The 15,070-nt window shown below is 42.7% G+C and overlaps 1 protein-coding gene across 1 annotated transcript in view; it reads right to left on the bottom strand.

Moving 5' to 3' along the window:
• Positions 1–14,573, bottom strand: part of FRMD4A (FERM domain containing 4A) — a 441,288-nt gene extending 426,715 nt beyond the window's left edge. The window contains exon 1 of the mRNA XM_016210040.2: positions 14,472–14,573. Within this exon, the coding sequence (XP_016065526.2) occupies positions 14,472–14,504 (33 nt within the window). The 5' untranslated portion in view covers positions 14,505–14,573. The remainder of the gene's footprint in view (positions 1–14,471) is intronic.
• Between the last annotated feature and the right edge of the window lie 497 nt (positions 14,574–15,070).

The raw sequence follows: 15,070 nt of genomic DNA, 5'->3' as shown, positions 1-15,070 counted from the left end.
TATCATTTTCTTCCTGCCAAAACCTCTGCACAACCCCTAATAATGCAGAGTGAGGCCCCTGACCTACATTTGGCCAAACCACATAACTTGTTATTAAGTAAATTTCTACTCTTTCTTCATTAGCCTGAAAGGATATGGTGACACTGAGATCGAGGGCCAGTGCTCAGCTACCAGGCGGCTATCAGATGGTGCACGATCCTCTGCTAGCTCTTTGTGTTTTGAAGATGATTGTGTTGAAACATAAAATAAAAATTCTTATGGGGCCCCCTGAGAAACAGTGTGAGTAATTTTGTCCCTGAGGCCAGCCGAGTAGTGGTGGCGATAAATAATGAACGATACTCAGGGAAGCTGTACCTCAAGAAAAAGAAAGGGAAACTCGAAGAATCAGATGAAGAATTAGCTACTGGCCCTTTCCACACAGAGATTCCTCTGCCTTGGACAGTCTTAAACAATGTGGGCTTGGTTTTAGTACCAGAGTCTGGTAGGTTTCCTTTCAGTTTTATGAATTTTGTGAAAATAAAATAAAATCAAATAACCCTTGATCAGGCCATACGGATGATCAATTCATTAATTAATCATTAATAAACATATTAACATATTAATTAATTACATATATTAATACCATACATATAACAGAATTCACACTAGGGAGGGCACTAAGATATTGGGATGATGTTATTGAAAGTACAGGTTAGAACAGAATGATAGTAGATGGAGGTTTTGGAGGGGAGTAATCAAATGTCTCTTTTATTTCTGTTTTCAGGATGCAATGCAAGTACAATAAATTCCTACATGTAAACAGGAATATTTACATTGTTCCTTTTTTGGCATCATTCTTAATTGCATGCAGATACACATACCACATAACACAGCAAAGACAGAGGTGTTGTATAAGGAAACAAAACAGGTTTTAATAGTCTTTTTGAAGAGCAACTTAGTAAATGTGGGGATGTCCATACCTCCCAGCCAAGCAAATCCCCTCCCAGGTGTAGACACTGAGGAAACCTTTCCCCATGAGCTCAAAGAGATAGATGTAAGAATGGATATGGCAATACTGTTTGCAATAATTAAAAAGAGAGAGAGAACTGTCCACCCACAAGAGAATGAATGTATGACTGGTGATATATTCATGCACTGTTGTGCTCAAGCAATTCGTTCAGGAGGGACACATAAACTATTCAGTGACAAAGACAATTGCAGCAAATTCATACACTTAGAATACATAAACATTGGTAAAGCATTTCTGGACAGCACTAAAATATACATAGGATATTATTTATTTTTTCTACAAACATTTGTAATAGAAATATAAATAAAGGTATGAGATGATAAATACCAAATTCAGGATAGGCATTCCCTCTGGGAGAGGAGAAAGAGGGATATAATTGGGGTATGTACACAGAAGCTTCAACTCATTCAGCAATGTTGTATTTCTTAAGCCAGGTGATACATACGTAGGTCTATACTCTTTATGTGTTTTTATGTATCTCAAATAAGTCATGATATATAAAACACTTTAGCAAACCAGTCACCTTACGTAAAACTCAATTCTGCTTGGAAAACTCTTTAATGGAAACCTTTGAAGCTTCCTCAGACTCCTGGAACACAGCTCATAAAGCCGAGCACAAACCTGCCTGATTATCTCATTGGGTTGCTCCATCAAAGAGGCTCATTTACCCACTTGTTATTCTGTCAAGACTCTCTACATGAAAACATTAGTCTGTAAAGCAAAGAAACTTACAGCAATATGGATAAGTGTTTTCTCAAAGCAAATATACCCATGTGAAAGTAGTTGGTGTTATTGTTGGTGGTGATTCATTTGTTTGATAGAGGAAAAGTTCCTGGGAGCAGCACAAATAAACATATTTTCATTGAAAAACTCGCCACCCTTTGGGAGCTTTGGGGTTCAGGTCTGAAAGCTACAGCAAAAGTCTAACCTGAATCTAAAACCAAGTTGGAAAATAACTCCCCCGTGTTCCTCAAAGGAGGTTCCATACATCAGATCAATTTCACAAGAGGCCCTACAGCGGTTGCTCAGGCTTCCTGGGATCTGGACCTCCCATAGAGCCCTTGAGTCTTCATCACCTCTTTTCTATCTTAGTGCCCACATGAAGCCTAGGACCTACTGAAATCTGGCTCACCCTTCATTCTTTTTCCTGAGGAACTTTGTCATCTATATATCACACTCAGAATACAAACCAACCACAAGACAAATTTGGGAGGCATTTAGTAGTGTAACGAGTGTGGAATTTGTGGACAAATAATGGTTCAGATCCTGGCTCTATCCCTTAATGGCTGGGATCTTGGGAAAGTTACTTAACTGTTTTGAGCCACTGTTTCCTCAGCTTTAAAATGGGGATGAAAACACCTAACTCATGCACTAGTAACACCAGCTGGAAGTCAGCAGATGGCATCACTGTCCTCACCATTCTGGGGCCCAGCCAACACCAGTACTGACCCAACTCCTGCTGCAGGTTAGCCCTGCTGATCTGGTTAAGTTGGAGGCCACCTGGTCTTATGTATCTGGCACCCACACATCTATAGGTGAATATTAGCCTTATTATGGCATGGCACACACAAGACATGAGGCAGATATTTAATGAATGAAATATTAACTTTGTATCTAGCCAAACGTACAATCCTTGGGGGACAATTCTCAGAGCTAATCCTTAAATGACAGTTTTACCATTTTCATCAACTACCTGTTGCACGCCTATGTAGCAGGTAATGTGTAGGGGTGGTGGTTAATGGGCGTGACTGTGGAGACCTGGGAAAGGGTGACCCTATGTCTGCCCTCAAGTCATGGAAAGATTCATGAAAGAAGTGACACTTGAGTCAACTTTGGGAGGACTACAAAATCTTCAGGAAGACAAGAGGAGAGCAGAATCTGGACACAGACTCAGCATGTGCAAAGGCACCGGGGCCAGGGAAGCCATGGAGTTTTGGTGAAGCATCAGTAATAAGCGTAACATCCCAACAGGCAGTGGCAGCAGCAGAGGCCTGAGTGGGTAGGTAAGAACCTGATTATGAAGGGCCTGAATGTCACAGCAGGGGGAATTCTGAGGTGAAAAGTGACATGATCAGATTTGTGTTTAAGAACAGTGGTTCTATCAGTAATGATTTGATGGATTAGAAGGAAGGAGTTGTGGACACCAGAAACCCAGCTAGGAGATTACGGCAAGAATTCAGTCAAGGGATGGCTACTTGCACCAGAGCTGTAGCCATGTGTGTGAAAAGGAAGGAACAGATCCAAGATATATTGAAGAGATGAAATAACAGGAGTGAAAAAAGGTGGGAGATGAAGAGAAAGGGCAAAGGAGAGGTGTGTGAAGACCCAGGGCTTTGGCTTGAGCCTGGATGGAGGGGGCGGCCACTTGGTGAGATAGGAGACACACAGAGAGGAGCAAGTTGAGAAGCTAACAAGGAGTTCACGCTTATAGTAAGGTAAAAATATCTCTGGAATATCCAAGTATTGATAAAACAAACAAACAAACAAACAAAACTACCACAAAAACAAACATCAGTTTGGGTGTATAGCAATGAAACTTGGGAGAGAGGTGTGGTTCAGAGGCAGAGATTCTGGAGGCCTCACATAATAGTGGTCAACAGTGCCAAGGACTTGGACCTGTTATTTGGGAGGAGTAGAGGAAATGCCTCCTCGGTTCACAATGTCTTTATACAGAATGCCTTGGTATCTGCAGCAACTAGCCATAGAAAATCCCTACAGGAATGCTGTTAAACAAAAGGGGGCGATCAGAACAACTCTTGAAATGGCATAAAAGAAACTCAAGATTAATGCTAAATTGACTGGGAGGAAAGTGTGGAAAATAACCATGTTAACCACTTAGAACTGCTGCGTTCCCCTGTGTCTACATGTTCCCTTTGACCTGACACTATGCCCCTTCTGCACAATGGGAACACTGAGCTAATTCATTCTTTGTGTGCGACCATCAGCTTTCACTTTAGAGGCCAGAGTACTCTGGGCATTCATCCCACCAAATATGCTTGTACCGGAGGTCCTGCACTGTGCCAATCGCAACTACAAAACAGTACTGGGGAGAAACTACATTGTCAAAATAAACTATTAGAACAGCAATCGCCATTTAGCAATATTAGACAAATCTCGGCTTTATGGCTTCTTTGGTTGTAACAATAAATCAGTTAGAGCTGCTTTGTCTATCATAGTGACCACTAGCCACGTGCATCTATTAAGCACTTGAAATGTGGCCAGTCTGGACTGAGATGTGCTGTAAGCATAAAATGCACACTGGGTTTTGAAAGCAATATGAAAAAGAATGTAAAATATCTCACTCATAATTTTTATGTTGATTACATAGGCAAATGGTAATACATTGGACATATTTAGCTAAATAAAATATATTATTAAAATGACTTATACTGTGTCTTTTTGTTTTTTTAATGTGGCTACTAGAAAATTTAAAATGATATATGTGGTTCCCATTGCGGCTGAAGTTATATTTCCATTGGCCAGCACTGAGTTAGAGAACTTAAATATTTTTCACCCCTGGGGATATACTATGGTATATCCTAGGCACATATTATGCTTCATTGTCTTATTTATTCCTAATATTAAAAACAAAGTAACTTAGTGCATCTTTTCAATCTACCCATGATAGACATGCCCAAGAGTACTGCCCAAAAGTGATCCATGATTTACTCAACCTGTGAAATAAATGAAAAGTTGCTCTATAGCCTGTAGAGTAATAGTAATATCTAAATCCTGCTCCATTCCTGCCACACACAGTGGCATGGGAATCAACTTCAGAAGCTTCAGTAAATATGAATTTACATACACACAAGTAAATATGAATTTCCCACCAAAAATCTGTAGAGACTGAAGAATAATAGAAAGCCCATGCATGTACTTGGGTTATTCTAGTTCTCTAAGCTCATTGTTTAAGTAAGGACTTGATCTTTATCAAATTGCACAGTATCTTACCCTGTGTTTTCTAAGCTGCTTTCCCTAGTGTTAAATACAGTGTTTTACTTGGAAGACTTAGGAGAAATGACTACATTCCCATTTCCCCATTTAGAAAAGATGTCCAAATTCGTGCTCTTTGTGTAACATAAAGGAAACCTTACAAGACTAAATAAGATCCTCCTTCAGGCATTTTTATCCCTTTGAAGATACTCGGTTATTGCCATTAACCTAGTAATTCCCTCTGAATACCAATGTGGAGTTAATTTACCCAAGTGCTATCATCCACTTGTATCAAAAGCATCACAATTAGTGAAAAGTGGCCTTTGGAAAAATGACTTGACTCTTGCTTCTAGCTTCTAACCCCCATGTGTTTCCAAGGGAAAGTGACTGGTTGCTTTGTCTTGTTTGCGGACTCTTTAACACTTCCCTTTTCGTTTGTACAACCCTGACAGAGGAAACATGTTTATCAACTGACACTCAATACGAGCACTTAATAAATCCTTGTTGGATGAGTAAGTAAATGAGATAGAAGAACTGCCAGATTATTTTTTTCCTTTTCAACAGCTTTGCTGCTAAGAGTTCTCCTCTCTCCCTGCATGGGATGTAACGAATAGATATGACAGGAAAATGAATAGAATTACCATCAATAAATCAACTCCCCCATTTTTTGTATATGAGAAAGCCTCATGTCACCGCTCCCCCAGTCATGTTACATCTTGCCTGCCACACTCATATTCCAGTTTAATTACATAGCATGAGGCAGTGGCCTGGGGCCACTCCTCCTTCCTCTTCTAGCCAATTGACTAGCTCCCCCTGCAAGCGCAACCTGGCCCACCAGCCCCAGGGAGAGGCCACCCTGGGCCCTGTTGTCCCATTTAATGAAGCCGGTGGCCCCTGTATTTTCTCATTCAGCAGGGCATCCAGACGGCTTCCACGGTGACTTCAAAAACTCTCCTGGGCCAACAGGAATTTTTTTTGGCACACAATTGAAAAGGACTTAAACCAGCCATAGCTTTGAAAGCCCAGCAGTTAGCAGGCTGGCATTTGCAGTGTGCTGCTGGCTCTTTCATCTACCTTCTGTGGGGTGTGGAGCAAGCCTTGTGTCCTGCATTTTCCCAGGCCTGGTCTTAAAGTGCCAATGCCTTCACTGTCGGATACCAGGTGGGGGTGTCCCTGTCCTTGTTCCCAGTGCTTCTTCTCGGGCAGCTGCCAAGGAACCCCAGGCTCCTGTACCCCAGGCAATTCTGAAGCCAGTTTCTGCAGCTCCCCTGATAAGGTTTTCTCAGGAATCAAGCTGTCTCAGGATTCATGTGGGTCAAATGAAGTGAACTGGTAGATTAGATTAAGCTAACTCTGTACACTTGGCACCCCCATTACTCTTAGCTTACAATGAGGCAATAGTGAATTCAGACTCTTTTCCTCCCGCTTCTTCATTTCTAAGTTGGTTATGGGGAGTGGGGGATGATAGAAGAGGGTGAGCACTGGGGCCAGGGAGCTTTGGGTTCAAGCCCTGCTTTCTCCACTAATGATTTCCATAGCTCTGAGGAACCCAATCCCTTGGAGCCTTCATTTCCCATTTACAAAAGGAGGTTAAAAATACCTGCTTTTCAAAACTCTTATAAGGATTAGACATTTTTTTTAAAAGTAAAATACTTGTCCTTATAGTAAATGCTCAATAATTGGCAATTACTATTATAATTATTATTAAAATACCATATTATTTAAATATATTATGTATTAACATTTATAATTAATATATCAATATATTTTATTAATATACTATATTATATTTCTAACCAATACCAATATTGTATAAATAATATATTAACATGTTATAGCAGTATATTAATAAATATCTACTGAAATGTATATATTGACATATTATATTTAGATATTAATATATTATAGCTATTATAATATTCACCTATTGTTACATTGTATTAATATATTGTCATTAATCCACAGTTACTTCAAAGTATTGATTAATATTGTTTTGTATTGATGCAAGGAATTAACTTGAAACAAGTTAACTTAAAACACTTTTTTTAGCTAGCTTATGCTCCCTATTGAGATACACCGGCAGTAAAGGAAAATAAAGTCAGCATTTTTTTCCCATTTTCCCAGAGTAAACACAACCTGGTTTTATCTGGAAAAGAGTAATTTACTTTTTCAACAAAAGTAGAGTCATTAAGACATTTTGGAACAGAAAGTCCTGACTGTAAGTCAGAATAACAATAACCGCGAGCTGAAGTCACCATTAGCTCTCAGTTATGGTTTCTCCACTCTACAGTCTCCTAACCCTGGAAACTATTAAAACACTCTAGCAATGTTGGCTATTATTACTAACCAGAAACAACAAGTTAGGAAAAGAAAACCAAAAATGACCTACCCACTATATGTCCCTGAAAATTCTGCCCTCGAGGTCTCGCCCTGTGGAATTTTCCATCCTATTTCGTGGAGACAGTTCTACACTGCATCTAACCGGCTACTCCCTCACGACATCTGCTCAATGCCCGGGATTTATTGAACTTACGTGAGCCTTTAGAGACCTATAAGCACTTTGTGTCCTGCACTTGGTAAATATATAATGAGTGCCTATAATTTTGCTTGCACCATGCTACCTACTAGGCAAACAGAGTGAACAAGACACGGTGAAGCCTGCTTTCAAGAAGCTCCTGGCCAACCATAGCAAAGGGAGGGAATATACATGTGGCTACTGAGTGTGAGGAAGCCTGGGGCCCAGGTGAGTAGAGCGTGCTGTGGACCCACACTTGTCTTGGGCATCAAAGACTTCCCAGAGGATAGGTTAGAGTTGGCACAGGGGGCTGGGAAGGCAGACAAGGGAGGGTGGTGAGGGCAGGGTGGTAAGGACAGGGCACCTCAAAGATCCAGCATGTTCAGGGAGATGCAAGGCCTTCCCTGAGGGGACTGGGTAGACGTAGCGTTTCTCCGACGTGTGGTGAAAGGATCACCCAAATCAGAGTCTTCCAGCCTTTAGAAAAAATGCACATTCTTGGGCCTCATCTCAGACTTACTGAATCAACATCTCTGGAAGAGAGGCCTGGGAACTGTTGAAAATAGCTCAGGTGACTGAGCTGCTCAGCTGAAGCCTGAGAACTGCCAAGGCAGAATGTTGGGGAGGGCGAAGACACATGAGGTGGAGTGAGTAAGGGTCAGGTCAAGACAGGCCTGGAAGTCCAGATATAGTGCCTGGGCTTTTTCATGCAGGTCCCAGGCAGTGGTGTGCTGGAAAATGGCTAACAGCCAGCTCGTGGGTGGGGGGGCCCTGCTTTGTAACTGGATGATTTCTGGGTTGTAACTACTGCCGTGAAGATCACATGAGAGAATGTACGTTCAACTTTGTAAGATCTAAAGCACAAAAGAAAGAAAGATTGTTTTTTATTAAGGGGTCAGTTAAGAGATGATAAAACCACAGACCAGCCCAGAAATATGGTTTTCTTGAGGTCCAGAGAGGAAACTTTTTCGCGTAAGCTTGAATCCATAGTCTTTTTTTTTTTCTAAACAATCGACCTCTCGTAATTATTTGTTGTGAAAGTCCTTATTGTAATGAAAGCTGATTTACACTACAAAGACATCTGCTTTATTCTGAGCCCTTGATAGGCGAGGACCCAACTTCACAGGGATCTTGCAGGCAGGAGTTCACCTTCTGTGTCTGAGCTAACAGCAGCATCTTGAAGCTAGATCATCTGTCTTTCCTTCTGCACTTATGACTATGACAATTCATTCCACACATGTGTCATGACTTGAATTTCTGCACATATTCATCTGTATATTAGTTCACACATTCATACTAGTAACAACTAACATTTATTACGGTGTGCCAAGACCTTATAAGCATTAATTGTCTACTTCTCACAATAATTTTTGATATAGGCTATTACTGTATGCATCTTACACAAGGAGGAAACTGAGGCTTGGAAAAGTTACCCTCTAGTAAGTGGTGGAGCTACGGTTTGAACCCAGGTAATCTGATTAGGATAGGCTTTGGTGCCTCATACTTCTCCTTTTCATTAACCAAATAAATTGCCCTAGAATCCCCAACTTCCTTTCCATGATTCACAGATGCCTTGAAAGTGGTCATTAGAAAAGAATAAAGTTGTATCCTGTTCGCACCCAACTGAGTTCAGTGGTTCAATAAAAGCATTACAGTGCAGTAGCTCTTTGTAGAAGAATTTGATGCATACCTTGTAAACAAATCTATTTCTGCTTTTATTGGCTTTATGATAAAAATTCACAGCATCATAAAAACATGGGATCTCTTAAAGGCTCCTCCTGGCTTCTCAGGTAGGATCCTCCTTACCTGTCTCAGACGCCTCCAGACTAGAAACTATACCAGCTTCCTCAGGAAAACATTTTAATGTCAAGAAATACTGCCTTGAATTTAATCTAGACCTGTCATGCTTCAACTCCAGCAGGTGTCCTCTTATTTAAGCCTCCATTAAGGTAAAGTATAGCCTGTCATTAGCTGGTGAATAATGCTGTATATACTTAATGTGCTTGAAAGTAATTGTCAAGCCCCCTTTAGTCTTATGTTACTCAGGCTACACCGTCCTCCAGTCCTTATTGCTGTCTAGTTCACAGAGCTCTTAAAAGGGAGATTCCAGTATTTAATCAGAATCCATGTGTCAAGTGGAACACAATGGATCATTTTAGGCGCTATTCTCTATGGAGACCTGGCAAAGTTTCAAGCAGATTTAGCACAATTCTAAGTGACTTTAAGGGTTTCATATACTGTATGATAATTGGTCTGATGAGCCAGAGAGCCTTTGACTATCCTCTTTTGATTCTTTTTTTTTTAACTATCTATAGTGTCTGTAATTTTAGAATTTCCACATCTTACATCTGTATCTAATGTGTTTCCAAAATTGCAGAGTGGTTGAGATGGACAATTCTTTAACTAACTGTAGGTATGTGTGGCACTTATCCTGGGCACACAAGAGCAGAACTTGCAGGACACAATTCTTGTGTTAGTTTCAAATGCTCATTCTTTATAAGCTCAGCTCCCGTTTCCCAGTAAGTGTCCCTTTCATAAATGACCCAATCCTTTCAGAAGACTTCCTTTAGAAAACTACTTTATGCCATAAACCAGAAGCCATTCCTTTTAAAAAGTAACTGTAGTGCAGTAAATGACACAGTGTCTTTGCGGCAGAAATAAGAGACGTTCAGAGAGATAAAAAACAGCTTCTCTGGGGAATTAGCTGATTGTGAAAGAGAGCAGATATTAAAGGCAGCAGTATCATAGTGTTTTAAAGACCCTGGTTAGTGCACAGAATAGTTACTGAGATGTCAAATTAAACTTTTTAAAAATCAATATTCCATACTTTATAAAGAGGTTAATTTTCTGACATATAACAGTATACTAGTTTCAGGTGTACAGCATAATGATTCAATAGTTGTATATACTTCAAAATGATCACTACAATAAGTCTAGTTAACATCCATTCTCCAGGTTAATTATAATCCACTCGCCATTTACTGTGCAAGCATTTAATTAAAAACATCTGCATTTTTGTTTAGATATAAAAGATGGGCCTCCAGTCCCTCAAAAAATTAAAAATAGAACTATCAAATGATCCGGCAATTCCACTTCTGGGTATATGCCCTAAGGAAATTAAATCACTATGTTGAAGAGATATCTGCACACCCATATTCACTGCAGCATAATTTGCAATAGACAAGATATGAAAACAATCCAAGTGTCCACTGACAAACAAATGAATAAAGAAAATGTGATATATATATGTGTGCACATACACACAATGAAATGCTATTCAGCAATGAAAAGGAAGAAAATCCTGCCATTTGTAACAACATGGATGAACCTTGAGGGTATTAGGCCAAGTGAAATAAGTCAGACAGAGTAAGACAAATACTGTCTGATCACACTTATATATGGAATCTAAAAACCAAAACAATAAAAAAAAAACAATTCATAGTAAAAGAGATTAGATTTGTGGTTAACAGAGGCAAGGGGTGGGGAGTGAGAGAATTGGATAAAGGTGGTCAAAGGATACAAACTTCCAGCTATAAGATTAATAAGTACAGATGATGTAATGTACCACATGATGATTGTAGCTAACACTATTGTAAGGTATACATATTTGAAAGTTTAAGAGAATAGATCCTGAAAGTTCTCATTACTAAAGAAAAAAATTTGTAACCATATGAGATGATGAGTGTTAACTAAACTTGTTGTGGTAATCATTTCACTATTTATAAATATATCAAGTCATTCTAGCTATACATTTTAAACTTAAACAGTGCTGTATGTGAATTACATCTCAATAAAACTGAAAGAAAAAAAAGATGGTTCTCCAATCAAGCCATCTTTCCTCTCCTCCCGTCTCCTCTCCTCTCCTTTTTCCTCTCCCAGCTTCTTATTCACTTTTTAAAATCTTTTATTCTTTTTTTTATACTATAGCTTCTCCAGAAAACACTCCTTGCATCCATGAAAAGTAAACTTGGCTTGATTCCCCGTGGCTGTAGCCAGGTGGCTCATTGTAAATTTTGCAGCAGGCACCGGCAAGCAGGCATCACGAGACGCTGAAAACGAGGGGCATTTTTTTGCCAGCCTCATTTACTGGAGGCAGTGCACAGAGGATTAAAGGGAATTATGAAGGTTGGAGGATTAAAAGTCAAATTTAAAAAGGACAAATAAAAAGTACGCAAAGATGATTAATCGCAAAATTCTTTTACCCTCATAGGAAAAACGACTCAATCGGCGATTCTCTTTTTTCCATTTCTTCCCCCTGCCTCTGAAAACATCATTTGTTGTGGTTAGAAGCCCGAGGCCTGTGTCGTGGCCTGCAGGAGGCCAGTCAGAAGTACATCCATCAGCCTAGAGGCTATGAGACTGCATTATATATAGAAGGAAGAATAAGTAGAGTACCCAAGTGAGTCCATTCAAAAGCCAGTGGCTGAGCTAAGCCCGTGTATCGCGGACAGCACACTGACTGTGACACCGGGAGGCCAGCTGCTGCGTTGTCTGTTTCTAGGGACGTCAAGTGTGGCCACCACTCAGGAGACAGGGCCTGCTCAGGTGCTCTCTGTGCAAATGCCTGATTTTAACACTCATGAATATTTTCCCCACCCCATTTTGCCACTTTCAGTTACTCACACCCATATTTATGTGCAAATTATGCAAATCCCAAGATAAAAATGCATTAAGCACCCATGATTTGGACTGGTTAAGTTTATCACATGACATCATGAAATTACTGCCTGATGTCCAATTTACCGCAACACTTTCTTTAAACTGTCAGTAAGTTATGAACTAACCTTCACACACCAAAACCAAGCGCTGGGAGGCTTTCTTTTTCCAACCCATCGTGATGCCATGAAATCAGAAACTTCAAGCTAAATCTTTACTGCAGGGGAGAATATTCCAGAATAGACTTAAAAATGTATAATATGTATTAAAGTTGAAAAATCACAACACATCTCTGATACAAGAACTTGGATCAATTTTTAAAAATCCCTGGGTAATGTCAACAACACAGGACATGGCACTTTAGAAGCTAAAGCTGAGCCTCACCAGTGAAAGTTTTACACAGCTGGGTCTTGTTCCCTGAGTCATGATGCTACTGTAGGTCACCAAATTCCAATGTGATTTGAATCTTCAATATGGAAATATCAATTTCCGGAGTCATAAATAAAGAGATTAAAAAAGAATTCAGTCAAGCAATTTCACACACACACACACACACACACACACACACACACACACACGCACACATTCCTTGAAACCTAAAAATTAAAGGGATTGAATGAGAATCAGTTTGCTGTGCATAGATTTAATGTTTGAACTTTGGTGGGACTCAAGCCCTCATTGTTTCAATGTCTATTAGATTATACGATGGTTAAGGAAGAAGCTATGATGTGGACTGAACGGATAAACATAATATACGAGTAGCCTGACCCACTGCCATCCGTCTCTCCCTACTACAACATGCCACTCTAATGGGCCCTCAGTGTGATTTACACTGTGCCTGGGTGCTGGCTCATTTGCGTAGGGAACTCCCCTCAAAGTCTCCGAGAACTGTACTTGCCTAAGGTTATGAGCTCAGATCCACTGATCTGATGGAGCCTCGGCGTGCACAATACCAGGACAAAGTATGTGAGGCGGCAGTTTCATAAGTGGGAGGAACGGACAGAGTATGTTACCATCCGCTAGAACATTCAAACCCCGTCCTGTCCATACAGGGATGCAGGAACCCAGTGCCATTTGCCGTTCTCTTTGCAGCGGGACCTCTACAGGAAACAGCACCTGCTGTTGTTTCCACAGCACCCTGGACTGAGGTCTGCTGCCTGCAAGGCTCATGACTTCAGCTCCAGGTCGCAGAGAGGCTCTTCCAGATCAGCCAGCAGCCTGGGGCTGGGGTTAGAACCTCTGGTGACAAACTCTCAGGCAGGGCCTATCCATCTAAGGAATGGTGATCAGAGGGCTAGTGAGCATGACAGGAGATTGGGAATTCTCCCAAAGGACAGGATGCTTTCATGCTTAAGACCCTAGTTTTAACCTTATCTTAAAACATTGTGGCCATGCTCATGAACCGGCAGGAAGGAAAACGCTCAATGACAACAGAGTCTATTTGTGCTGGAATCACTAAACAGCATCCAAGAGATGAAGTCAAAGCTCCCGCTACTCGCTTTAACTCTGCCGTGTGCTTACAGAGCCAGTTTCCCTCTGATGTTCTGGAAATTTCTAAAGAAGAAAAGTAGTATTTCTAGCATGATTGAGAACTTCTGGCCCACCCATTTAGAGTTCCATGGGCATTTAGCTGAAACTGAACAGCCCTCGCATCACCTGAGCTCTCCACGGAAAGCCTAGTCTTTGAGCAGCCCTTTCTCAGGTAAAAAAGCCAGCCTCGCCGCCGGAGGAGAGCAAGTTCCCAGAACCCCTGGAGACCGCCAGCAGTCCCCCCTCCGAACATTTCAGGTCCAAGTTCAAGAGGCTAGGCCAGTCCAGTGCCCTGCGTGCTTTTCTGGGGTCGGATAGCTCTCTGAAAACACGCTGGCTTCCAGAATGCATTAACCTACTTTCCACGGAGGCGCCCCCGGCCCCCTGGCTGGGAAGCGGAGGGGGAGGAGGGAGGGGACCTGCAGGGGCGCCGGGCTCGCTCCGCTCTCGGCGTTCCTGCCGCTCGCGCCCAACAGCAGCGCAGCGCGGAGCCGTCGGCACTTCCTGCCACGAACAGCTCCCAGGGAGGCGCGGCCCCCGGGGGCGTGATTGGAAATCCTGCTGAAACATGGCTGTCTCCTCGGCGAAGAGGAGAGCGCGTTTACGAGATGCCCATTGTCCGCGCGGACCGCCGGCTCCCCCGGCCTCCCTCCCGCGCCCGCCTGCCCGGCCAGCCTATTCTTCCAGAGGCGCGGTGGCCGTCGCCGGCCCAGTTCCCAAACCAGACAAAAGCTCCGCGAGCCCCGCGCGCTCCCGAGCTCCGGGCGCCTCGGCTGCCGTTCCGCTCGCCCAGCAGAATGAGAAGGGACCGCGGCTCCGTCCTCTTACCTTAGACCTCATCGGAGACAGGAGCCCTTCCATGTTGGCGGAATCCTCATGCCAGCTGCTCTGCCCTTTAAGTTACTCCCTCCGCGTGCAGTCCCTAAGCATCCCACGTGAAAAGAGCCATGTCGGGAGGCGCCCGGCGCTCCGCTCCCGCCCGCGGCGCCGCGGCCCCGCCACCCTGTCTAACTTGAGTCCGGGCGCCCGGAAAGCGCTGTTCCCGGAGCAGCCTGCGCCTCTCCTCGCCCCCTTCCCTCCCTCTCCTCCTCTCCCGCGCGCTCTCCTCCCTCTCTCTCCTCCCTCTCTTTCCATAATCTGCCTACAGCTCTCTGGGTACCATGCTCACTTGACAAATGATCCCTGTCTTAGGTACCGCACCGGAGCCAAGAAAAGTGATCTGAACCAAACCGCGGGCCCGCTCGCCCAGGACGCGGGCGAGGGGGACCGAGCCGCGCCCCGGTTCGCGCTCTGCAGCGCCGGCCGCGGAGGGCACTGCTCCCCCTCTCCATTCATTCCTCTCGCAGAAACAGGGACCCCGCAGCAGGGGCTCCGGGAGCCACCATGACTCGGATCGTTTTCTGATCTGAGTGCAGAAAACTGAAAAA

This window comes from Miniopterus natalensis, chromosome 1, assembly GCF_054644295.1.
Source record: "Miniopterus natalensis isolate mMinNat1 chromosome 1, mMinNat1.hap1, whole genome shotgun sequence".
In the NCBI taxonomy this organism is placed as follows: Eukaryota; Metazoa; Chordata; class Mammalia; order Chiroptera; family Miniopteridae; genus Miniopterus; species Miniopterus natalensis.
The sequence above is the reverse complement of the archived record's forward strand: the minus strand, read 5'-3'. Positions and strand labels throughout refer to the sequence as shown.